General features: G+C 35.8%; 1 protein-coding gene and 1 long non-coding RNA gene across 4 annotated transcripts in view; one reads left to right on the forward strand and one right to left on the reverse strand.

Moving 5' to 3' along the window:
* The window catches only part of LOC136849001 (uncharacterized), a 211,745-nt gene extending 203,070 nt beyond the window's left edge, over positions 1-8,675 (forward strand). The window contains exon 3 of the long non-coding RNA XR_010856192.1: positions 8,549-8,675. This is a non-coding gene — a long non-coding RNA (uncharacterized lncRNA). The remainder of the gene's footprint in view (positions 1-8,548) is intronic.
* Positions 225-27,838, reverse strand: part of Rop (Syntaxin-binding protein Rop) — a 145,007-nt gene continuing 117,393 nt past the window's right edge. For all 3 annotated transcript variants that reach the window (XM_067121822.1, XM_067121820.1, XM_067121821.1), the window contains exons 3-13: positions 27,315-27,452; positions 23,663-23,818; positions 22,935-23,038; positions 22,036-22,175; positions 20,303-20,483; positions 19,932-20,100; positions 18,799-19,011; positions 14,582-14,802; positions 11,834-12,024; positions 11,534-11,685; positions 225-5,680 (exon numbers count right to left, since the gene is read on the reverse strand). In XM_067121822.1, the coding sequence (XP_066977923.1) occupies positions 5,622-5,680; positions 11,534-11,685; positions 11,834-12,024; positions 14,582-14,802; positions 18,799-19,011; positions 19,932-20,100; positions 20,303-20,483; positions 22,036-22,175; positions 22,935-23,038; positions 23,663-23,818; positions 27,315-27,452 (1,724 nt within the window). In that variant the 3' untranslated portion in view covers positions 225-5,621. The remainder of the gene's footprint in view (positions 5,681-11,533; positions 11,686-11,833; positions 12,025-14,581; positions 14,803-18,798; positions 19,012-19,931; positions 20,101-20,302; positions 20,484-22,035; positions 22,176-22,934; positions 23,039-23,662; positions 23,819-27,314; positions 27,453-27,838) is intronic.

The following is a 27,838-nucleotide window of genomic DNA, read 5'->3' on the forward strand; positions in this document are numbered from 1 at the left end:
AGTCTGTAGGTAGTTGCTCTTCAGTGACCACCCCCCTAAGCGACACTGGGCTAGGAGCTTGGGAAGGGGGTGTTTATTCTTAGCAAAATTCCTGTCATACTATTGCCAATCTTTAATTCCAAAGTTATTTATTCAAAATAAAAGGCTCACAGTAAGCTTATCAGGACATCTGATCCAACATTTTATCAATTGGTAAAATACAAAGGGCAAAAGAAACAACTCTAATCTTTGATTAATGACATATATTGGTAGGTGGTGGCATAACTGCCAACAGGACAAGACAACACAGAGTAGGGAGCTGGAGAACTGTGGGAATATCTAGGATGCACCAGCCATATGCCTGTGTAATTTAAAGCCACTATTGCCAGACACCACAATTGGTATCGAATGCTCCCTTTAATGTGACTTAATATCAAAAATCATTTGACAATTCTGGCTTTATGTCCTTAGACATTTATTTAGAATCTTACTACCAGAGAATTCTGATGTCAGGCATATGGCGCAAGGTTCAATGCTTTAAAATCAAACTAAATTTCAGGCAGCTTTATAAACAAGAGCATAGTGACCCTGACATAGAAATTTCTTTTTAGAAAGTATTCCTTAACCTATATATATTTACAACCAATTATATCAACCAACATGAAATAAGCAACAACCCTATACACAAGTATGTACATCTAAGAATCAATAATAATCATAAAAAAAAAGCAGGGTCTCTCAAAAGTTACATTTTAAAGGGGAAAATATTCGTTGAATAAGAAATTATGCCCTTGTTGTGGCGTACCCTTTTCTAATCTTTGTGGTTTAACCCGTGGTGGATTTATAACAATTAATGTGATTTCTACTTAAAAGCTTACACTACAAATTTAACCACCATGTTACATCTTAAAAGGTTTCTCAGTGAAATAAAAATTAATACATAATACATGAGAACAGCATTTTTCCCCTGTAGTTAAAAGGTTATGTGGGCCAATAGAATGGCAGCAACACAGTGCAATGGGTAAAGTGGTTTACCAGTAATAACCTTATGAATAACTCACAGAATGTGTTAAGTACGATCACCACCAGCCACAGTGGGCAGGGGCATCTGAAGACTTGCTTTTGTAGAGTAGAAGGCTTTCAAAAATTTTCTTTTGCAGAACAGAGGCAACCAGGCCACATCCATCATCAACAATAAGGCATATGGGCCAAATAGAGCCAAAACATGGGTAATGTAGCCACAGGTTGCAACTACAGACTTAATACTGAACATGTGATGGCAAACTTCTGTACCAGCAACTTGAGCTGCATTTGACATCATGAACAGTCAAATTGTACAGCATTTCAACCTGAATGTTCCCTCTCTCTACTAGAATTCTTTTATGCAACGTTGTATGTAATAATGAATGGAATCATGTTTTTGTTGTTCAAAACAATTTTGAAAATATACTACATGTCAGTTACAGATGAAGGAGCAAAAGTACTCCTACTATCAAATGTTACCTATGAAAGAAAACTTCAGTGATGTCATTTACATGTGAGCATATATGTGTATGTATGCATGTGTGTGTATATATATAATATAATGAAATTAATATTCCACCTATAATTCTTTTGAATCTACATGATAAAAACATAACACATTATTAAAATAAAGCTAGCCATACACGGCCCCACCAAGTGAATCCATTTAGCTTTCACAAAGAAAAATTTACATCCAATGAAAACTTGATCCACATTTGCTAAAGAAAGAATAACAAAAGATATATTTCTAAATTATATGTTTAACAACACAAGTGTCTTTTATAAAAGAAGAATGTATTTTATGGAAAAGCATCCCACATGTAATATAAATGCACAATCACATTACATATCTTATTTAAATAAAAGATAAGAGGTTTTCACACCACTTACCAAAAAAATAAATATGTTAATGGCAAATAACAATGCATGACCTAAAGTCAATAAAAATGGTTACAGAAAAATCAAATTTTTCTTTAGGCTTCATTATGGCTCCTTCACGTTATCTTTAATGTGTCAAAAGACATGCAACGTCATGTGCAAAATAAGGATTCATCTTGCAAAAACAGCAACAGACTTGTGAATTTCAGTACTACCAAGACTGGCCAAAATGAGACGAATGCATCTAAATTTCCTGGCATGACCTATATGGGCAAGTCCTATACAGCAGCATATCTACTGGTGACCAATCCCTACTCAAAACATGGCCTCCAAATCCTCTAACAACACGACCCATGTGTTTTCTGAACTTGTGTCATCCTCAAAATCTCCGAACTGCTATTTGCCATAAAAGCAGCAAAACTACAAAGTTTATTGCTTCTAGCATTAATACTACAATAACCAATAAATAATATTTAAAAATCATTCTAAATGTTCATTGCATAATTAGAGCATAAAGAGCCAGCATAATGTCACTATTGTTTAACAAAGACCTTAACTGTTTATTGAAGAATAGTATAATTAAGTACAATCATAAACTCAGGAAAAACACAATAGGATAACACAGCTGGCAAATGCTCTCATTGGGTGCACCACCTTACACTACATTTGTCAATACATTTTAATATACATAGACTAGATCACTGAAAATGTATACTGTACTATAAATTAGACTCCTCTGAGACACTGGATAAACATAACCAGGGGAGACTAAGGACTTGAATGGTGGAAAATTCATAATATCAACGATCACAACGTTTTGTATCAAGATACTGTACTAGAAACTATTTAGTAATTTAAACTGTAGAATACCTCTCAAGACACAGGGACAGACCTGTTGATATAAACACCTGACAATGGCACAAAATGTAAAATACAGTATAAGCCTTGGGGTTTTATTAGAATCAGTGTTTATGTACCTCAGAGTCTATCCTACTATGAAAATACTATGCATCCTTATTAGAATAACTTATCCAACCTTAGAAGATGGAGATCAAACTTATAAGATAATAATGGAATTTCTCCTAACATTTTGTAAAAAAAAAATTTTTTTCTAAATACTTTTTAATCACTTATATATCCTAAAACACATCCAATTAACAAGACAACTCTTTAGACAACGCTTTATTAAATAATCATAAACTATAATGCACCTATTTTTTGTTTCATCTCAACTTCTGCATAAAAAACTCTACCATAACTACATTCTACGAGTAATCACTGCTAATCTTAATAATAATTCAATTATATTCAGTAGCTTGGTCTTCAAAGTCAACAAACTAATCTATTCAACTACACCAACGATATGAAGATCAACGGCTAAAAATTTACCAACCGCTGTGGGCAGAAACAGGAGGCGTTCAACACAAGAAGGAGATTTACTGCATTAGTTTAGAATGAAAAGTTGTTGATATGGTCTTCAGTTAGCATAAAGAAGGTTAATATATCAAGCATTCTTCTTAAGTAAATGAAAGATTTGGAGATATGTAGTAGTGATGCCACAATGTGCTGACTGCTGGTCGCTGTTTTTCATTTTAATCTTTCCAACCACAAATTAATAATTTGTCATTTACCACTATGTATCCAAAATGCTTTCCAACTATCATTTTATCCCATTCTCAACTGCCAATATTACATAAAAAATGTAATAAATTTACTCTAATTATAAAACTTGGAATTCTCATACATTAAATTACTTTAACAGTGAATAAAATAATGACCCTCCCATTTTCACGAGTTTTAGCATCGTCACATTTAACTTCGTGGAACGACCAACACTTTGAAAAGCAAAGCTTAGTAATCTTCCTTATCATCGATTCACAAAATGAATAAGCCCAGTTGAAGCGGTTGGCATGAAAAGTATGAAGTAAGATTGCATATGGAGTGCCCAACGACCTCGTCAGGCAATTTTACCATGACCCAGCGCACACCAAGATAAACCAGGTCACAGACAGATATAATTTAATTGATGAAATGACAAGCTGTTCTGAATTGCATTTTAGCAGGACTTTTGGGTGAGGGGGATTCTCATTTAAAAAATGCTAAAATTATGCAAGCATCTCATAAGCATCAATGAATCTCAAAACAGCTCATCATATATACATCTTTGCAGCTCCAACCTGCCACCACACAATGAAAGATGACAGTTATGGTGCATTGCTAACAATATAAACAAAGTGAGAATAATGAATTATGATTCACTGGTTGATGATGCTTAAAATTATACAAGTCTCACTTCCAAGGCTCTTAAGGCTTACACAGTCTCCCTAAAGGGTAGTACAGTAGTAGTAGTACAGGGGGCTTAACCTTAAACATCCCTCTTGACAAGTTGAAAAATGAAAAGTCCTTAATTACTTTATGTAACAATAGTTGGAAGTGAAGTTCCCTTTCAAACTGACTCATGTTTCAATAAAGCTTTCATTTATTATTATGGAAATCATACAAAATGGAATGCTGTCAATTGGCAGGAAAAAGAATAATACTGTGACACACATAAGAAAATATGGAATTCTATTGTAAATTTTTACCATCTTACTATTGGTGGTAGTGATGTTACAGACAAAGGACTAGAAATGCACTGGACTAATAAAGGTTGGGTAAAATCAACTACTCGAAATTCCCAAGGTTCAGCAGACAAGATTAACAAGATTTTTATCAACTTAGCGATGCACCATAGCTTTCCCATGTTTCACAAACAGATCAGAAAATCAAATATCATACAAAATGCTTCGACCATTTGGAGGACCCACCTGATAGGAGCTTTTTAAAGGTAAGACAGAGATTTCTGACTGCATTAAATGAAACATGAAGGATCATACGTTTTGAAGATTCATACCCCACGAAGTATAATTACAACAAATATTTGTCAATACCACAGAATGACAGAACAAGAAACTTGTTTTGGTCAAGTGTAGTATGACTGTGACGTCATTATAATTACTGTGCAAGTATCAATCTTTTAAAACACTACTGACCCAAAGGATGCATGGATAAGAGGGATGCACTAGTTCTACTCTATAGCACTTGAATAGCTAAATGTTTAAAATACACAGAGAATTCAAACGTTAATTGGCAAAGAAGAACGTAGGGCACAATATTTGCTGTCTTCTGCATCCACATGCAGCTGAATTAGTCCATCAGAGAAGCCAAAAGAAAATTTGTTGATATTAAATATCATTAACCTGCACATAAGAACTGATACAGAATTAAATAAATGATTGCTCATCATGCAGAAATATAGCTTATACAATTTTGCTTCATGAGTTTGACATTCCCCATCCCTTTTAGTATTTCTTTTCCAATTCATAAATGCCATAATTTAATGCACATTATGTCAGAAGACAGCGATCAAGTTGCAGAGCATTCAAACTGACTAAGCTTCAACAAAGGTCTTACCAGTTGGAATAGGGGAATAAATGACCTTTATTGAAATTTGCATATGTAAAGCAATGCACTAGATACCTATGTGCCATATCCTCTTTGCCTCAAACAGGAAGGAGGGCAAGCATAAGATCAATAATGGGAATTGAAGGGGAAATGGGAGAAGGGTCAGGGGTCGGGGTGGCGGTAGAAGGAGGGGATCGTATAGAACAAGGAGAAGGAGGAGGTGGAGGAGGAGGAGATTTAGGGGATGAAGAAGTAGAAGAGGCAGGAGAGGCCGGGTCATGGGGGGGTCACGTGCTTCAGCTGAGATCACGGAGGTCACTTAAGAAGTCCTTTGGCGTCAATAGGTGAGTTGAGCCTGAAACATAAGTTACAATAATTTTTACTTCAGTGCCTAGATATCTTTTCAGTAATTAATTTAAATTACCCAAATGTCTTCATCTATGGTAAAGTGGCCTCTTTAATGGCAGAGCATATAAATTTTCAATGCCACCTTTAATTTATTCAAAAGCTGTCGTACACCTTACAAATGATTAAAATGCTTTATCATTCTAGATAACAGAATATTAGTCAGTGTAACACTTCCCAGGAATAATGTTTAAAATTGAAACCTACTAAGAACTAATTATTATTATTATTATCATCATAGGAGAAAGAACCATTAAGTGAAATTTGTGTTTCTTTTTTTTTGTTATATGAACATTTGTACAGTTGATAGTTCTAGCTGTCATCTTCAGAGTAACCCTGTGATACGATTTCACTCAAGTGACATCCAGTTTATATATCATCCACTGTATACTGATCTCCATGGGGTCCTTGCTAACCCCTTTGGCTTCTGTCAATCTGGGGATTTTTTAGGGAGCCTAATAGAGCTTAGAGAGCCATTCAATAATATGGCAAGTTTTGACATTACTTCTGTATTTATGAACATCCCAAAAGACAAAGTATCAGACTTCACAAGGATGAAATAAGAATGGGTGTACAAATTTCCTTTCCAATGCAGTAGAATTTGTAAGTTATTCATGTACGGAAGACTCCTGTTTTAGTTATGATGGTATGACATACAGACAGACTTTCAGAGTAGCTACAGGCCCTAATTTTCAGTGGTGCCTCAGCTGAACAGACATCAACTTTTTGGATTTTGTTACTTATGAGATGTGCTCTGGTCTGTCAAAAATAAAAATAACAAATTAAAAATAAAATTTGTATTTTTCCTAACATACAAACCTACACCTTCATATATTGGAGATATTGCCATATGCTTCAAATGATTGGCTGACTGTAGACTTGTTTTACTGAAAACCATTAGCTTCCTGTGTCTGGTCTGATCTAGTCTGAACCTACCCTATCTCAATTGTTGAACCAGCCCATGTGTAAGACCAGGCTAAGTTGTAGAAGGAGGGAGAGAGATCAATTTCAGAGGGGTGGAACAAGGAGGGTAAATTTAACTGTATGAAGGTGTATGCAGGTTCGTATGTTAGGAAAAATACAAATTTTATTTTTAATTTGTTATTTATTCCGATACAAATACCCCCTACACCTTCATATATTGAAGACTCACAATTAGGAGGGAGGTAGATCTCTCAAACAGTACAGTTTAGTAAAAAATTAACATAAAGTTAAGCCAAAAAAGAATTATCTCAGAACAGTACTCACTCCTAGACATCCAAAGCTAGCAGAGCTAAGGTCCTGCTCTATGTCTATAATGGAGCTTAGGAGCTGCTCTACGTCTTACACCACCTGTTGTGCTGCCACAAGTGGGTCCAAGGTGAAGGTGTCGAAGGATTTATGTGCTAAGTCCTTGAGGTAAAAAGAGGTAAAGGTCATTTGCCCCTTCCAAACTCCTGCTCGCAGGATTTGTCCCACAGCATAGCTCTTCTTGAAGGCTATAGAAGAACCCATGCCTCTAATATCATGAGCCTTCATTCTGGTGGGAACAAAACTAGCACTACCTAACAGACCAGAAGGATATTGTGTTTTCAGGATACCTCCTTCTTAATTTGACCTGTACTGATGAATACTGTACGTTTTACAGGTCTAAAAGGAGTGGTTCGTTTCAGGTAGACCTTGAGAGCCCTAACAGGACATAGGAACATTTCACCTTAATTGTCTCCCACGAAGTCCTTGAGAGAAGGAATGGAAAAGCCACTGAATCTTGGGTCGTATAAGGATGGGTTCTGAGTTTTTGCTACAAACTCTGGAAGAAAGGTGAAGCCCAGTTCTGTCCAACCATGGGTATGGGTAACCTCATGGGAAATGGCTTGTAACTCTCCAATCCTCTTTGCAGAAGTCTCGGTCCGAAGAAGTCTTGACAGACTCATATGGGGACTTTGTCAAAGAAGAAAGGACTTTGGTGACATCCCACTCTGGAGGTTTCAAAACTTTTGGTGAGCAACTTTTTTCAAAATGCTTCACCAAGTCAGATAATTCCCAAGACATAGACAAGTCTATGCTTCTTGCTTTAAACACTTTCGACAGGGTGGCTCTACAGTAAACCCCTGTATTCTTGTTCTCATGATCCGCGGACTCACCTATTCACGGATTTCTCTACGAAACATATGTACGCATTATTCAGTGAAAATTTGCCCATTCGCAGTATTTTTCACTGAGAAATATTCACTAATTACTGTATTTTCATATAATTTTCATGACTATACACACTTTTTGTGATAAAACTATTAAAACGTTATACCCTTGCGTAAATGTGTACAACCATAATCAACCTATTTTGATAGTTTAAACACGAAAAACCCTCTAAAAATGCTTATACCCAAGTATTTTAATAGTTTTATCACAAAAAGTACATTTAGTCATGAAAATGATATGAAAATACAGTTATTAGTGAATATTTCTCAGTGAAAAATATGGCGAATTGCAAATTTTCCGCGAATATTGGATAGATGCGTTCCACAGAGAAATCCGCGAAAAGTGAGACTGCAATTACAGGGGGTTTAATGTAACCTTATAGTGTTTGTTTTCTTAGCATTGCACTTAAATTCTTAAAAGTTACAAGCTCTTTGTTATAGCAATATTACTGAAATTATAACTTAATAAAAGCATCAGTCCTTTTTTTTTATTTTTTCTTAATCCATAAGCTCTAGTGATGAGAGGAAGAACTGCCATTAAAACAGTTTCTTTTCGATTTAAAAGCAAGCCAACTGTCATTGTATCTTTCCTAATATCTGTAAAATATATTTTCTCTACATCCTTCTCTTTATTTTTTCAGGTTCGAGGATCGGTGTGTTGAACCAATCAGTGACATGGGAGGATAACTGCAGGCCTTTTGGGGTTGGATGTCGTCTTGCAGACCAGGTGCCTTAGTGCCAATCCATGAATGATTAAATGGCAAGGAGTATGTTGACATTCTTGACGAGGTGCTGATTCCATCTGTTAGGATGCCCAATGGACAACTCCTCTGTTCACAGTAACATGCCAGTGAGAGTGCTTATAGCAGCATCCAGAAGTTATTCAGATTGACTGGCTTGCAAAATCTCTGGACCTCAATCCTATAGAAAACTTATGGGTCATTATGACAAAAGAATGGGATGGCTCCGTTCTCAATAGTAAACAAGCCGTCATAAGCTACTGATTGTCAGTCTGAGAGTCTATGTGTCGGGAAAATATTTGAAATAGACTGGTTGACAGTATTTCCAGAAGGCTTGACTCTGTTATAGACAACCTAGGGTCACATACTAAATATTAATCACCCCTCTCTCTCTATCTATACCGTAATCAGTGACATAATATTTCAACAGGGTTCAGTTTCATCATGGTGTGTCTAAGTATATTATATCATCAAGAAAATAATGATGTGTTTTAAAAGATGAAACTGTGTTTATTCTGTTTGTTTTACTGGAATTTATGTGTACTTTCCCAAAGTATTATATATATTTTTTTAATAAATTATAGTGGTATACCATTTACTTAACCTATACCCTTTTTATTGTCACTCATAATCATAGCTTGTTACTTGGTTTATTAATGCCTTTAGTAAGTTACATCTCTTGAGATTTACTTACGACTTCATTAGACCCAACTGGTGAAGGTGGATATGTCCCGCCAATTGTTTAAATGGCTCAGTTTCCCTCCCCTCACATTATCTGTAGGCCAAGTGCACTTTGCACTTCTCGATTATATCACTTTTAATAAGCCTATAGGCCTTGGAAGAAAATAATGATGGAAGTATACCACACCATGACTGTGAAGGAATTTCACAAATCCTGCTTTATGGTCTTACAGACACCCTTTATAAGTTACAAAAATTTGATGCAACTATATATTGTTGCTATCTGAAATATAGCCTAGTATGTTGTAAAGCCAATACCATAGGCCTAGACTCCAGAGCCATGCTGCTGCTATTATTATTATTATTATTTATAATATGTTGTTGTTGTCATTCTGCATAATCTGCACATAACAGGTGTGGCCGATAATAGTCTTCCATTCCAAAAGTAAAATAATGAAAAGGTAGAATTAACTGCATTTCTAATAGTGAAGATTACTCTCCACCTCCCTTATTTATTTTTTTTTCTTCAAACTGAAGAAACCCCTCGGGAGACTAGACCTATGTAGCCTTGGAAATAGCCTAAGCTATAACTTGTAATAATTTATTGCAAGTATCAAAATCATGATCCTGACTAACATTTTTGAAAAGAAAATAGTAATAACTTTGAATTCATATCCCAGATGCATCAATTTTTATCATTAGACTATGCTGTGCTTAACTTTTCTTTTTCACTCTATTGCAACATCCTCTTTCACAGATTCAGTGTGTCCCGACTGACAGTTCCACGACTCACAGGAGTCATGGTGAGCCGAGAGATTCATGCTACAGTAACGCATTTGATTTTCTTTCGGAAATATTATTGTAGCATGAAATATTTGTGTTTTTCACAATCCAATATTATTTTAATAAGATTCTACATAACAAGTGACCAATGTTTCCTCATTCATACACATGTTTACAAAGTAAAATATAAGATTTAACACTAAGTGGCAACTTGAGAACAACGCTTGTCCAGTACAAAAATAAAAAAGTCTTACGACTTTTGCTGCATACTGTACAGTACAGTATTTTCATTTCTCGTCATAATGTGGTCTAGATTCCACAATAAGCTGTAGGTCCCGTTGCTAGGTAACCAGTTGGTTCTTAGCCACGTAAAATAAATCTAATCCTTCAGGCCACCCCTAAGAGAGCTGTTAATCAGCTCAGTGGTCTGGTTAAAACTAAGATATACGTAACTTGTACTTAAAACAGTAATATCATGTTATATATATTTTTCAGCCTATGCACATGCACATATACTGTACATGTATTCATCATGTTAAAAGTAAACTATGCTCTTACTATGTCTCTCTCTCTCTCTCTCTCTCATATAGTACTATAAAAAAACATCTGCCAGAAGATTATTCGATAACATTCCTATAGGAATTTGTATTTTAATCCCACAGTATTTGAAGCACTCCTATATTATCTAGTCATGTCTCTATACTCTTCTATGATATATTATTGTGTATTAAGACATAATACCTACTTTCAAAAATTTTTGAATTACAGTCACTTCAATCAAATTCATTCCTAAACCTATCTTTTTTTTTTAAGTATATTTTAGTTTAACCAGACCACTGAGCTGATTAACAGATCTTCTAGGGCTGGCCCGAAGGATTAGATTTATTTTTACGTGGCTAAGAACCAATTGGTTACCTAAATTAAGCTGACTGTGGAATCCGAACCACATTATAGCGAGAAATGAATTTCTATCACCAGGAACAAATTCCTCGTTCCTCATTGGCCGGTCGGAGATTCGAACTCGCGACCAACAGAGTGCAGTAGCAATTGTTTGAAATACTGCATTAAATAGAAGATGTCTGGACATGGTAGTGATAAACTTCCACATCTCAGCTCTTAAGACAAAATTTAGCAGTATGCTTTGCAAGCCTTGCAGACATTGCAACTAATGGCTCTCTGTACATAGAGTGAAGTTTATACTCAGACCCATAAAATCACAATACTTAGCGATTAGTAGTGTGTGTATACTAAGTAAATAACCATAGTCACAGAATATCCTAAAAGTGCACACTTTTTTGAATTTACCATTTCACATTTGTATGTTTAGTTCCCTACTCTGTTAACGAAAAAAGCAAATTGAAAAATTTTCATGTTCAGTATTTTTTAATGACAAGAGCAATACTGTATTATATTTATACTTACCCAAAATGACTTCCCAGTTCTTGCCAGACTTTGATACTTCATACGCTGCACGCATTTCTGAGTATGTGATGCCTCCCACAACAAAAACTAAGAGTCTTGGCATATTCTTGACTGCACTAGCACTCTTGTCTTTGTGCCAGTTGTACCGTACACTGCAAAAGATAATAATTTTACCCTGAAACTGCTGCAATTAAGAAGGTTCTTTTGACCAGGTACATATATTAAAAACACTGTAAACTAATAGAAAAATTTTAACCCACTAAACAACAATGTATATACCAAAAAGAATACAGCAATCACCTTGATGGAGCTGTTCTTGATATAGATGCGGATCGTCCAGCTAGGAATGGGAAGTGTTTCTCTTCAAGCTTGTTATCAATAATATCCTCCATGATATCTTTCATCACTGGAGTCCATCGTGACATTTGGTAAGTCTGTTCTGTTATCCGCTCCTTGCGAGGTACCTGGTAAGTCTTTCGTCGATTGCTTCCCTGTAAAGCACATAATTCAGCAATGAAATAAAACTATTTTTTCTTTAAAGTCAAATAACAAAACCTATTGGACAGCTCTATGAGTTAATAATTTTAATTCCAGTGGTCTGGCTGAACTTTATGTAGTAACAAAAATATTATCAATACGAGAAAATGATTGGAAAACAATGCAGAACATACACAAATAGGATTCTGAGTTTAGAGCACTACTTTAATGCTATTGGCTTAATTCCATGTACAGGAACTGAGAAACTACTCCTAATGTACACTACATGATTAATGAGTCACAGGCTATTTATAAATAAGTAGAACATCTTCATTGTGTCTAACATCATCCTTTCTGTATATGGATTATTATTATTACTGAATACTTTAACCCAAACACTCACAAGGATAGCTCAGTAACCTTTATGGTACAAAATATATCATTACATTATACAAGTATTATTTTGCTAACCAGTTAAGTACTAGTGATCCAGTTACGCCTGTTCAAAGGCTAACAAACAATAATGAATAAAGTCTTTTTGAAGCAAGAGAAAGCTCATTTGCCCAAGAAAATTGATATTATATAATGCCTGGACCACCTTCTTTAGTCTTTCCCTAAACTCTGTTTCATGAGAACTGTGAAGAAGAAAAAATTAAAATATCTACTAAAACATTATATTCCAGGAAGGCCATGCATTATAATCCAGGAAGCCATGGAGTTTCAACACAAGTACTTGACAAAATTCAAGCCATCCACCCAATTATGGGATTATCACCTTGTGTGGCACAATGCAGATAGTACTATCGATTTTATGCAGTCCCTTCATTCGCTGTTGCAGTTTGGTACTGCCTTTTATTTTCATTTGTTCACTTTGGTCTCTTCCTACTAGGCATTCAATTTTTTTAATTTTATTTCACTCCCATTATACTGATGATCAAAATTGGAAGATGGAGTAGGATTTGCAGTGGTGTGTGAGGGGAATTATATATAAAAAAGTTATCAGACTCCTCATCCATATTCACTGCTGAAGCAATGGCCATAGTTGATGCTTTAAATCTTGCATCTGATAAGAAATTTAAATCCACAGTAACATACACTATAGTATACTGTAAACATGGAACATGCGTTATAACCCAAGAAATAATTTTTTATGAAAATATTTGAAAATCGTCGTAAACTCGGAAAGTCACAGGCTGAGCTCATCGTAAACCGGAGACTGTCTGTATTATTATTATTATTATTATTATTTCTTTAAGATAAACCTATTCATGGAACAAGCCCATGGGCCACTGACTTGAAATTCACACTTCCAAAGAAAATGGTGTTCATTAAAAAGAAACAACAGAAGGTCCAGTTATAGGAAATATTGGAAATAAAGAAAGATGAGATTAGAAAAGAAGAAAAAAAAATAATTTAACAAATTAATAACTAAATAGATGAAAGTGCAAGTAGAATACAAGAATTGTTTTAGGGTAGTAATGCATTGCATCTTTGCTTGAATTTTTGAGGCTCCAAATGCACTATATCCTCAGGGAGATTGTTCCATAGTATAATAGTATGAGGAATAAAAGGACCTCTGCAACTGAGAAATTTGACAGCGAGGCACATTTACTGCATACCGGTGCTGCTGTTCAGCAAATCTGGTCGCTCTCAGCAGGAAACGAGGATCTGGGATCAATTGTGACTGTGAAAGATCTCTGTTAAAATACAACTTATGAAAAATTGCCAAACAAGAGACCATCAGCAATGGTCCACTCTATCTAAAAGAGATAAATCTCTGGCAAAAGCAGACATCTACACATGGTCACTGTAGTTGTTCTAATCAAATATTCACACACAACTCTCAAGGTATGACCATCAGTAGCTGAACCCCCAGCTCAAGTGCACAGTCTGATGAGCACTGAAAGCATTACCTTCAAGGCCTTACCATACTGATACTGTTATGTAGTATGCATTCTGAAAACTGACAAACTTAAAATAACTCAATATTGCAAGAAATCAGAAAAATTTTTGATAATTCATTTGTGAGCAAAAGTGTATAAATAAATGTTTTGTGAGTGTGACAAAAACTTTGTTCTGCTGTCATACACCATCCAATTATTATAATGAACAAATAAAGTTTAGGCTACCTGGGATAACTTAAGCCTTGAAACCTCTAACATCCTTCGTTATGAACTTCCCACACAAATCTTCAATGAAAGAATTGTTTTCATTTTTATTGTTGTATAGGCTAAGTGTGTGTATATGGTATGATACAGGAACTGCAAGGGTTTTGGGGTACACTAGCACAGGATAAGCATAGGGGTTGTGTCTTAATTGCATTTTGTAGTTTTCCAATCTCCTTTGGACTATAAAGCTGTTATAGAAAGATTTCTGTGTATGATAAATGGGTTATGAAATCATCCATATTTCACTACTTTGCTTTCATCTTGATGTCATGTTCATAAATATAAGACTTTGAAAATACCTTTTATTGCTTGCTTCATTATCTCTTCAAATGGTAAATATTTTCCAGTTACAACTGCCAAAATTTAACAAGTGTTTTTCTCAAAACAGGAGCATGGTACTTACCTCAACAATAACATTGGCCCCTAAATGTGTCATGTTGTTGATAGTTGTCTTTTCAGCAGGAGGGATCTGTGCATGCTGAAGTAATTTTTCAAGATTTTCATTTGAAATACCATTTTTGGCCAAAATGTATAAAAGAATGACCCGAAGTTTATCTCTGTCTTCAAAGGCTTGGTCAAGGAGGATGGGGATAATATTCTTCATGTGGTCACGGATCCTTTCACCTAGAAATAATATATTCATGTTAACTATAAGAATGAAAAATTTCTATTGGACTAATTTCCTTTCATATTTACAAACTACCTAGTTAAACTTCTTTCTTTGTTGTCACAGATCAGCCCAATTTAGAAAGCATCTGACATTTAAGGCAGATCAACACCTCCCTTATGTAGGGGTTATTTATCCTTCTTTACCAAAAGTCCTTAATTAGTTGTTCTGAATTAAGTCTCCAATGGACATAGCTTTACATCAAAATGGAGCTGAAGGAGGAGGGACCTTGGGGTAAATCAAGGGGTTTTTATTTCCAAAATATTTTATGTACTTATACAAAAACTCAAACCAGTGGCCAGATATCTGTTCTGGCACAATGAAAAATGAAGAACATAGGAATGATGGAGAAGACAACCTGGCACAGAATAAAAGATTGCTTGAAGCTCACACCATGAATTAGATATTATTGCTCAAGATATTGGTTAACCACTTTAGTCTGTACATGAACCAAGGTTGGGAAATTATCTGCCTGAGAACTGGAGAGTTCAGAGTACAGTTTGTCTCATAACACTATTGCACCTTCCTGCAGGTCTAATGGACTAGAAAAGATTGGAAGAGTTTTGAAGAGTATAATGACTACTGAAACCTTGTTCACTAAACAATCAAATACAAAATGAATTCTTGTTGTGAAACTGTCGGGTAAAATGAGACCATAAGCAAGAAGATTGTTAGAGTGAGAGAGAGAGAGAGAGAGATGGAAAAAAAACTGATACTTATTACCATAAAACAATGATACTTATTGCCATAGTGGTGGTAATTGTTACCATGTAACTGTCTAGTGGATAATTCTGTAATGTATGGTTGACATGTGAACTCCATATAACTGCTTACTCAGAATAAGAGTTGTGCTGTGACAGGTAAACAACAGAAACATTTGAGAGAGAGAGTGCAAGAGAAATCATTAAAACATACATCGCCATGTTAATGACAGCTTCATTTGCATATCTTGCATGAAGGTCAAAATGACATTTTTATAATAAAATAAAGTTTGTATATACTTACCAAATAATTACATAGCTATTCGTTTCCACTTTACGCAGCAGCTCAAAATTCAAAATTTGTGGTAGCACTCTCTTGTTTCGGGTGTAGGTATACTGCCCCGGCCACTTTCAGGGAAGGATAGGTACAACATAGCTAAAGAGCTCAATTCGTTTATGTTCTACGTCCATGAGAGGGGAGGCAGGAGGGCTCCAATCATGTAATTATTTGGTAAGTATATATAAAACTATTTTATTATACAAATGTCATTTTTATATACATAACTTACCAGATACTGTAATTACATAGCTGAATCCCACATTGACAGGTGATGGGATACATGGACAGAAACTACTCAAAAACACTCAAGAGATGGAGATGAATTTGAAATAGAAAATTAGCTAGCATTGTGAAATGCTTGTTGTAACCTTACCTGGTGAGGGAGCTACAGCAAGTAGGCACTGCCTTTGGCTGGAGCTCCTCTCGACCTGTAGTGGCATGGTGGTAGAGCCAAGAGTCGCCTCTACTTTAGTGGGTGCTTTGCAATGTATGAGTCAATTGCAGGTTGCCAAAGCTAACAAACCAAAAAAACACATCAAAATGTGTGTGCCCTTGCCCTGGGTGCAGTACAAAAATATGACTGAATAAAATTTAAAAACATCACAAACACATTAAAATTCAAAGAAACTGATGGCACTCACGACACAGTGCCAAAATCAGGCTTCCCAAGAAAATGCCAATCCTTATTTAAGAAGAGTGGCTAGAGGAAAAACAAAGACATCCCTCCTATCCCTCATTCCCCAATACCATACCAGCTGTGAAGTACGGGCCTAAAGTACTGCATCTTTCATAAACTGTTTCAACATCAAGCAGGTGGAACATTGCAAACACCAATTTGCATTTCCAATATGTGGATTGCAGGAGAGAAGTCAGTGATAGGTTACGTCTGAAGGCCAGCGAAGTTACAACTGCCCTGATTTTGTGTGCCTTGACCTTACATAAAGGAAGGAAATCCTCCTGAATCCTTGAGGGTAATTCAGAAATCAAAGTCCTCAAAAAGAATGTTAAGGCATTTTTAGATAAAGGATGACTGGGGTCTTTGCCCGAACACCACAGGTTCAGAGAAGAACCTCTAAGTCCCCTAGTTCTCTGTAAGTACTCATGAAGAGATCGAACTGGGCAGAGGACTCTCTCCTTATCTCCTTGACCTAGAATGTTAGACAGGCTCTTGACTGAAAAGGAATGTGGCCAGGGTTTAGCAGGGTCTTTGTTCTTTGCCATGAATCTTAAGGTCAAGGAGCAAACAGTGTCACCTTGAGCAAAGCCTATCCTCTCATCAAGGGCATGTAGCTCACTATCCCTTTTAGCCGTCGCTAAAGCCATCAGAAAAAGGGTCTTCCTTGTCAGGTCTCTGAGATAAGAGGATTCCAGAGGCTCAAAAGGTGGGCCCGAGAGACATTTGAGAACTATATCCAAGTTCCACGCTAGTTCTAAACTTTTTTCCTGCTTACAAGTATTTAGGAATTCTATCAAGTCACTTAAATCCTGATTTGATGAAAGGTCTACTCATCTGTGTTTAAAGACACAATTCAACATTGCTCTGTATCCCTTAATGGTTGAAGTAGCTAAACCTTTTGAGGATCTGAACAGAAGCAAAAAATCTGCAATGTGAGTTACAGTCGTCTGAGAAGAGGATACATTTCTGTCTCAGCACCAGCCCTACAGACTGTCCATTTAGCTTGGTAGACTGCAGCAGCAGATCGTCGCCTACATTTTGCAATAGCTTCTGCAGCCTTCCTTGAAAAACCTTTCGCTCTGACAAGAGGATCAAGGTCCAAAAGAAGCAAATAAAGGGAACTATGCCCTGGTCAAAGGGAGTTAGTAGAGGCTGAAGCAGTGTTAGTGTCTGCAATAGCAGCAGTAACAGACGAATGACATCTGTACAAGAACAGAATCAAGGAGAGGAGCATCAACCATATCTTTCAAGTCTCCTACTTGATCTGAGATGGAGAAATTTATAGTGTCAGACTCAAATGAACTATTAAAAGACAGACCTCCTGTGAAATGGGATTGGAGGGAAGAAATGACACTCCTAACAGCAAGAAAGGTCTGCTTACACAACTATTAATATAATTTCTTACTCAATATCACTTAATTTGGAAAAGTGTATAATGAATATACAGTATTATTCACTAGTTTCACCAGACTCCTAAGATAAAAATGCAGACCTTATGGTAATGGAATTAATCAGACACAAAGGACTGTTCCTAAAAGGAAGGTAAACATTGGAGAAAGATAAAGACGTTAAACAGAAAAGTGGGAAGAGACCAAAGGAATAGATAAAAAGTAAAAAGCAGAACCCTCATTACTATGTGCAAACTATATGACACTGTAAATTGTGACCTCCTTCATGGAACTAAAGTACTGAATATACTACAATAACTTTGCACAAAGCATTATACCCTACAAAGGTACTACATAGAAGGCTACATGGGCTAAGAAGTAACTAGCCACAAGGTTATTGTAGACTACCTATAATATGCCACCTTTATGCAATGACATCTAATCGGTGATCATGAGGAGCAATGTTCACCTTCATGAAATCACATGTGCTTCCATCCTGCATAAATTCATACCCTGTCTACTTTTAAAAATACAGTATTCAAGTAATTGTATTTAGAAAGGCAGTTACTTAAATTTTCATTGGAATGTTATTTGTCAGAATGACTGAAAACTTTATTTATATAGAGAGTTAGCTAATTTAGAAAATTCTTAGGTGGTCAGGAACTTGGGCAGGTAAGAGCAGGAGCATATGCCATTAATACAATTTATGAGCTCAAAAAGTAAAAATTCATTTAAAAAAATATCCTTCTACCTAAATGTCAACTGCAGAGCCTATTCATGATTTTTTTTTAAAAACACATTCTTAGAACTACACCATTTAACTCAAACTTGACTAATAGCTTTTATACCTTCAGCATCTGTGCCCATAGCCAAGTCTTGTTCCACACGACACAACTTGTCTACATAACCTTGGTATTTTTTCATGCAGTTCTCTGCAAGATTAAGATGTGTGGAATATTTGGAGAGTTCCTTTTGGTACTGTGGCATTTTTTTGATCATCTGCGACAGGTCCTTCATAGAGGCCTTGTCAGTTCCCATGTTGCGCTTAGTAGCCATAAACTCTGAAAATACAAAGCTTTGAGTTAGAATTTTATTACATAAAATAAATTCAACTTTACAATGTAATAAAATTTTCCTGTACAAAACTAATTAACAATATATTATTATCCCTCATTTCATATAATAAATACACTTAGATTACTAAGAACAACACACAAATTAATCCTTGGCTCTAACACTTACTTAATCCATATACAATAAAATGAACTTCAAGATTTCTAAACAAGCACAAAACCTGGCATATTTTTAATTCTTGGCTGCAAAACTACAGTACATAAAGATGTGCTATGGAAAATGGAAATGTTAATCATCAAATAAAATTACTGTACTGTACACTATTTCACTTCAGCATCATCAGTTTTATTTCAGATTTCAGGAATTTCTGAAAAGCAATGTTAGAGATGACTTTTAAAAAAAAAAATCAATTTGATCTAGTGTGTTTTACAGCTTGAATTTGTTTTAGTTATGTACTCAATTAACTGTAGTAAACTGTTTCATTTTTATATGTTGAGGTTTATCTTTCTTTTTGATTTCATTTTCTTTTTATTTCTTTGTGAATCAATTCAGCAATTCATAGTTCAGGTCAAAACTATATAATCAAATTCTTAGAATAGGCATTACTACAATCACTGAGCTTTTCTGGCAACAAAAGCATCAAAGTTCTTGGCTGTCAATCCTCATTCATGACTTCTAACATTAAGCTTTCCAGTTATACAGTACTATTCAATGAAAGGTATGAGCCACTAAGGTTAATAGGCATAAAGTAGAGCTGAAATGACTTTACTATTAGATAAAGAGTAACTTTTCCCACTGCTGATAAACACTTAAATGTTATAGTTACCACTCCTGAAAAATTAAAAATTAAAATTTCTAATGCAGAGAAAAACTGGTAGAATAGATCATGCTTCATTTTCACACTCACCTTTCATTTTTTTAGTGACATTTTGAGACACAACAGCAATGTGCTGGTGACGCAGTTCAACCCACAACTCATCATTTTCATCCAACAACACTTCTTTCTCACTCTCTCCCTGAGTTGCTTCATACTTGTAAACATCGTTTTCAATGTCCAACAAATCATATGCCATTGCCTGGAAAATAAATATGTGGGAATATTACACAGCTACAATAGTACCATAATAGGAGTTATTTACAGCTAATTTTAAGGCCAGTAGTCATTGATATCCTACATAAATTAACCTATTATACAAAACATTTTAGTAACAATGAAAATCAAGTTTCAAAACTTTTGTTTTCATAAAGCTTCAAATAACACACAATACAGTACAGTACCTGTAATGTAAGTTCATGAAGCAATGGAGAAATACAGTCGAATCCTCTATCCAAGATAAGGAGCTGCGACCTTGCCTTTTCCACACCTTCTCCCATAGATGGCTCATCTGCCTTATAACCATCTAATTTTTGCTGAACCAACTGAGCAAGTTCCACATTTCGTTCAAAATCGCCTCGATATCTGTTGGGTAGATTTAATATAATTAAAAAAAAATGGTTCAGTATAAATGTACCCATATATGAAAAAGTATTTTTGGCTGGAGATGCCTTACCACTAATGGCATAGATCCACAAGGGATAATATAATAAAGAAAACAGATGATAACCTGTGACTTTACCTTGAATAAAAAAATTCCTGAAACACTATTGCCATGAGAGTGGTGGTCATGCTGAGATACTGCTGGGGAAGGTGGAATAATCCTGCAGCCAGACAAGACATTATTAGGTAAGTCACCTCCAAACCACAAAGACAATACATATATTGGTTCATGTGTTGTTTCCTGTTCTTTATTGCCAAACCCTATGGGTATCCGGAATAAAGAAAATGGCTAATAACCTGTGACTATACCTCAGACAAAAAATTAGCCTGGGTTGTTTGGATTTACTTATTAGGAGCTAAGCCATTTCGTCACCTGTCAATTTCTTTTGTATGGTCCTTTGAGGACGAACAGCGGCTACACAATCAAAAACAGGTTTTGACATAGGAAAAACCTATTTTTGGTAGCCACTGACTCCTCAAACCCACCCACTTTTCCTGATGAAAAGGCATGGGACTGGGGTGAACATTTATCTTGCACAGACCTGGCATATAATGAAGATGGCTGACATGTGCTGTTGTCACATCCCTTGAGTGAGGCACAGTGAGAGCCAAGGCTGTAGGAAAGGAGATAGAGTCCTCCTGTCCTGAGTCCTTTATATTCTATCACTGCCAACAAGCATTATTCTGGCCAAGATCAACTACAAGAGAATTCTTTGTAATGGGCTGGTCTGTCTTATGAAGCCCTGGGGAGACCATGAAAACGTCCCAAGAAGCATTCCTCCAAATGAAGGGCAAGCATATTATTTTCTATTTTCATAAATTTTTATGATTGGCTAACCTGGGGAGCCATCAGAGAAGAGTGCTGATGAAACCTGAGTGTGGTAAACAGACTTCAGTTAAAAGGTTTCTTAATGGGAACAAGTCTCATCTTACATCCAGAAGACTTTTTCTGAGGCTGAGACTTTGTTGGGCTACTCTTCGTGGCCAGCTGTCTCTTTCCCAACAGCACTCAAACCAGAATAAGGAAAGACCTGAGAAGATTCCTTGCACAGCCCAGCTTTTCCATATGAAATTGGAATGGAGTCTGGGACAGTTACAGTTTGGGTCCAAAGTAGATCTAATCCTGAGGCTGAGACTGTAGGATTTAAAGAGAGTTTGGCTCTCACATGCAAGGATAAGGCTTTATGATCGCCTTCATCTGAGATTGGGAAGATACTCTCTCTGTGGAATTAGACTACTGGTATTATTTTAGGAGCTTCAGCCTTGTCTCTTAAACAATTAATGGAAAAACTACCAGGTCAAGTTTAGAGAAAGAAGTACAGTACGCTATCAATACTTTTCATATGTAAAACAAAATAATGTTCTTCTATGAACAGCAAAAAAAAGAGAAGTCACTAAATTGCTACATACACAGTGTATATGATTTACTATATTCATTAGTACTACAGTCACAAGTATAATCTGTGATAACTACCTGACAGCAGGATATTCTCCGAGACAAGAGCAAAGGGTAGCAATCTGTTCTGCCATTCTTTCCAATGTACTCTGTCGAGTCTGAGTTTGCGATGGACTATAATATGATGGGAATGCTTTGGGGAAGTCCAGAGAGAAAATCTGAAAATGGACACATTGAATTTTTAAATGAGGAATTGTAGAAAAAATTAAAATGCTAAAATAAGCAGTTACAGTATGCTATACAAATTAAAACAAATTGAATTCTATCAATAATAGCTAATTTGAATAATATTCCACAGCAATATTTATAAATGCAAGCATTTTTTTCATAGTGATTGAAAACTTTTGCCTTACATTAAAGAAGTTCAAATTCGTATGGATAAAATTTGTCAACGGGCATTTATTGTGTAACAAACATTTTAATCATCCTCCCTCCCTCCCTTTTTGTGAATATCAGCCACCAACAACTGAACCAAAGGCTATGGAAAAAATAAAGATGCCATGTTCATCAGGGGGTAAAACATGAATGAAATGTCATGAGCAGCTTTTTTTTCATTAAAGGGGCAACTTTTACTCAGTGCATGCATAACAAATTTCAATGAATGGTGGTTCAGATCAAATCAATAAAATAAAAAGACTCAGTATCCTAAAGTAACACTGAAATCATCATTAAAAAAAAAAAGTTCTTTTTTCATTAAACACCTGGTAAAACATGGAATGGACATTGTTTCCTTTCAATAAATGATATAATTGACATTACAGCAAAAATCAATTTTAAATGTAATTTCTATTTCTCCTAGGATACAAACCTATCCTTTCATAAATGGAGTTATGTGTGCCTTGCATGAGTAACCTCATTTATGAGAGAACAGGTTTGTATTCCCATTGGAACAAGCAGTATTTCAAATAGGATCTTACCTGGCTTTCATAAGGTAGGAATGCAATGTTGATTTCTTTAAGGGTTTTGATATATTTGGCTACAGGCTGCTTACAAAGATCATTGAACAACTCATTTGGACAAGCTGTCGAACAAATGCAGTAATCAGTAAAGGCAAATGCTGGTGCTATTGTGAAATAAGATACAGTATGGCTAAGTACAATGCCAGACTTCTTCTTAAGTACAATGACAGACTATTATGAGATATACAGTAGAGTACTGTTCTTAATGTATTAAAATATTTACACGTTAGAAATATTTGCAACTAAAAAACCACTCTTAATCATGTATTAATATGTAAAAAATCTACAATTCTCTCATTATTTTCCAAATCAAAACATCTTTTGACATTAACCCACTAATACAGTATAGCACAATAATACTGTATATTATTTGACTGGGAGTGTTGACTTCTTTTTTTTAGAAAATATAATATGGCCAAGATTAAAACTCAATAAACATGTTTTTATTTTTTCCTTTATTTTGAATTTTAAGAAAAAAATACTATAGTTTTATTCTATAGTTCATACAGCACTAATTGGACAAACATAAATATGAGCTGTTGATTTTTACAAATACAGTGATGTACTAGTTTTGTCTTTGAGAACATTCTCCATCTCGGTAAGGAGGTAATACAAAGCAATCATGTTTTAAAAATAACTAGGCATTAGACACAAAAATGTTTAAAAACAAAATGGTAGCCACTTACTTTCTGTGAAGTATACATGACACAGTTTGTATTTAGCTTTACTGGAGATGATAAAATCTTGCTCTAGTCCACTGATACTGGTTTTAGTAGGTTGGATAAGATATATGGCTTCCAAAGCAGGCAGAGGTTCACGACTCTTATTGATGTCTTCCACAACTGTGATTATAAACAGACAGAGGTTAGCATTCCAAATTGTTTATAACACATACAGGCATGATATACTAAAAGAAAATACCCTGATGAAAATATAACGAAAGACTATTTTATTTAAGGGTATTATGTACCAAGAAAAGATCAATACTCAATCTACACAGAAAAAGAACATTGATATATAAAGTTCTAATGAAACAGAAAACTCATGTCCCCGGAACTAAGTACTTTTTGGTCAACATAAAAGACTATTTTGAAAACATCCTCTTAATACTTTACTTGCTGAAGTCTTCAACAATAGCCAACATGCTTCCACAACCGGAAGTAGACCTGTTCGCTACATACAAGAAACACAAACTCCCAGTATGTGTATCTCTGAACTTGGACAGTCAAGCAACAGCAAGAGATGTCTTCCTACAAGGCTGGAACAAGTGGAGGACGATATATCCTCTTCCTCCATTGTCCAAGATTTCAAAGGTTTTGAGTAAACTTCTAACCTTCAAAGGAACAGCTTACATAATAGCCCCAAATTGGCCAAACAGGCATTGGTGACCTATTACTTCAACAACGAGTGAAAAGATCACTTCCACTACCGTCCAATGTTCTATCCCAGACATAAGGAGGGAAAGTCGTTTGCGCATCCTCCTTTCTGAGCCGAGACCTTCACGTATGGATTTTTTAGCTATTATCTACCGTGAAAACTACTCACCCAACATTGCTAGGTACCTAGTGCAAAAATTACGGACATCATCTACCCGGCAATACCAGTCTGTATGGAAGATATGGTTAGATTATACCTATATTGAGAGCCCAGTTGAGATTTCTATGTAGACACTTTTAAATTTTCTTATACAGTATACCTTTTTGATGACAAATGCCTTGCAGTTACAACAATCATGGCATACAAGGCAGCATTAACAGAACCCTTGCTTTATGGATTTGGGATTGACTCCAGCATTGAAGTTGGACTGCTCTACAAAGACCCGCTCCCGAAAGACTTCCAATTACTTGGTCTCTGAACAAGGTGCCTAGACTTCAATCAACCCCTCAATTCAGCGGTCCTAATACAACTGCAACTCACATGCTACAAAAGGCAATCTTCTTGATTGCATTAGCATCAGGAGCTCGTATTGGTGAACTGGGCTCTCTTAGATGAGGACGATGCATCACACAAACAGCTGACCATCAATTATTATTGTCCCCTGGTTCATCATTCCTGGCCAAGAATGAGGACCCTTTAAGAAGGAAACCTATTCTAATAGGAAAACTCAATTTAGCAGACAAAACATTATGCCCAATTCAAGCACTTAGGGTTTACCTAGAGGTCATGGCAAACATCCCAGGTCTGATTTTCCTACACCCTAGCACGAATAAACCACTCTCGCTACAAGGGCTGACAATAATTTTAGTATCCCTCATTAAAAAGGCAAACTCACACTCCTTTCCTAGGTCACACAATAATAGGACAGTAAGTACGTCGTTGCCTTCTTCAGAGATGTCTCTTTCAAAGAAGTCTCCGAATGTACAGGGTGATCATGAGAGACAGTGTTCTTAAAACATTACTGCCATGAGCTCGAACAAATTCGACTACACTGTGTATCAGTAGGTGGTATGGTTAATCCTGACCCCATAGGCACTACAGCAGAAAACCAGGGGGTCTTCCTAACGGGTAGGTATGCTGACTATCTCTGGGGAAGGTGTGCCCAGCATACTTAGGTAAGTCACTACAGAACTTCACCCTAAAAATGTGATTTCTTGTTCAGTTCCTTGTTTTTTCTTACTTAAACTCTAGGGGCTTTTTAGAATAAAGAATTGGGCTCAAAACTTGTGGCTTGACCTTGGACCAGAAATGTTTTTTCTTTGGGTTGTTGTGATTAAAATTTGAGAACTTAAGCCTTTCGTCACCAGTCAATTTCTTTGTAAAGCTCCTTGAGGGTGAAACAAGCGACTACACTATAAAAAACAGGTTTTGACGTAGGAAAATCCTATTTTTGGTAGTCGCTGTTGAGTCCTCAAAACCCTGCCACTTCCCTGACATAAAGGCATGGGATTTGGGCAAGGGATCATCCTGTGTTGACCAACAGAGAGTAATGGCCCCTGGTCTTTTACCAGCCTGGTTGTAAGCAAGATGGTGGACGCACATGTGCAATAGTCACTTCTCCTTCTTGCAGGTTTTGATGTTGGAAAACTGGGTTCAACTTTGCTGAAGATAAGGGAAAATGCCCTCTTATCTATGAGTCCATTATACTCCATCATGTGTTATAGTGTTTATCATTACGACTCAATATCTGGCTACAAGACCAGGCTAAAAGATATTTCTTTGATAGTCTAGTCACCTTGGAGCTCTGGCAGACCATGGAGGGTAACTCCTTGGAGGGGTAACTCCTTAAGGACTCAACAGCAACTACCAAAAACAGGTTTTTCCTATGTCAAAACCTGTTTTATTCATAAGTTGCATAAATTCAGAAGATGCAAGGCAAAGTCTAATAATGCTTCCACAAACAAAATGCCTTTGTGTACAAAGAACACAGCAAAGAGATGAGAAATGTAGTAAAATGTAGATAAAAAAAACCACTAAAGCCATGAGCATCGATTATTGAATAAATGCTATATAAATTAGGGTAAAATACCATGGCTTCTCAGCATCTCTGGAAACTTCCAAACATCACACCCATAAAAATGAGAGGAAGACTATCCCACATTAAGGGTAAAGAAAGATCTCGGGTAGTATGACAAAGAGTTAAATTGCTAAAATGAGAACCTCTCTTGCTTTGTTTTCACCCAACACCTTCTTCAATCCCAAGGTCAGCATTTTTCAGTTTGATGTCTGTACAATACAATAATTGTTTTCTATATTGATCTGAAAAAATGGCAATGGCTGACATTACACGCAAAGGCTATGGACAATGGCAAAATCAATTGCACTAAATTGAGAAAATGGTAACAGGAGCAATAAAATTGAAGAACATGAGAATTATAGTACTAAAAATTAGGGTTGTATGACATGTACTACACAAGACATGTGACTCAAATCTGCAACATGAAAATGGAGCATGTGTTAAAACAATGACAGAAAAAAAATGAAATGAACTGGAGACTCTGGGAGACAGGAAATGATACCTATAACAATGTTGCCAAAAAAAAAAATCATGTAGTAAATTTAAGAGAAAGGCCTTCCAAATCCACAAAACATAAAAATTTATGCAAAATAGAGGTGCATTATATAACTACAAGTGATGGTCCAATTGCCCTCAATGAGCATTTGCTGTGTGTGGGACAAAGGAAACCCTTCTCTCAAAAGTTGAAAGATCGAGTAAGGGGCAACATTTACAGTAGTGTCTATATCTTTGCTAAAGTTGACTTTTTTCATGAGGAATACAGCTTTCCAAAACAAAAAAGCCAAAGGAAGTACATTTAAAAAAATAGTAATTATGTATACAAGTACAGACTCTTATTCACTAACTTTTATACAGTAATTATGAAATTTCAGATATGTACTTACTTGTGATTCCCTCTGCTGAGATCTCGTGCATCTTGAGACATGTTGACACCATGCGCATAGCCAACTGATCCACTACCAGTACACGCCAGTCTGTATTAGCCGATTTCTTTTTCGACTTTATCACCTCATTCATAATCTCTGCAAAGTAAAAGAATGTAGAAATGAACTATACTATAATAAAATTAATTGATACACAGTAAAAACTTCCAAGTAACATTAACATTAGTTAATACCTGGATTTTACTTTCCACCCAGTTTTATTCACTTCCATTTCAAAAAGGGAAGGAATAAAATTCCCTTGACAGTAATTATCATCAAATTTCTCAGTTTGTAAGGCTTATGTCATTCCACCAGTCCCAAAAATGTTAACTGGTTTAAATGCAATGTGATTTGATTCTTGAGAAAGCAAGGTATTTCTTTGTTGATATACATGAATCATGGTATTGTCTGTAAAAGAATAATGTACAGTTCCACAGCAATGTTACCAGTATTTTATCTCCAGAGAATCATTTCTAAGGAACTTC

The sequence above is a fragment of the Macrobrachium rosenbergii genome, chromosome 20, assembly GCF_040412425.1.
Source record: "Macrobrachium rosenbergii isolate ZJJX-2024 chromosome 20, ASM4041242v1, whole genome shotgun sequence".
NCBI lineage: Eukaryota > Metazoa > Arthropoda > Malacostraca > Decapoda > Palaemonidae > Macrobrachium > Macrobrachium rosenbergii.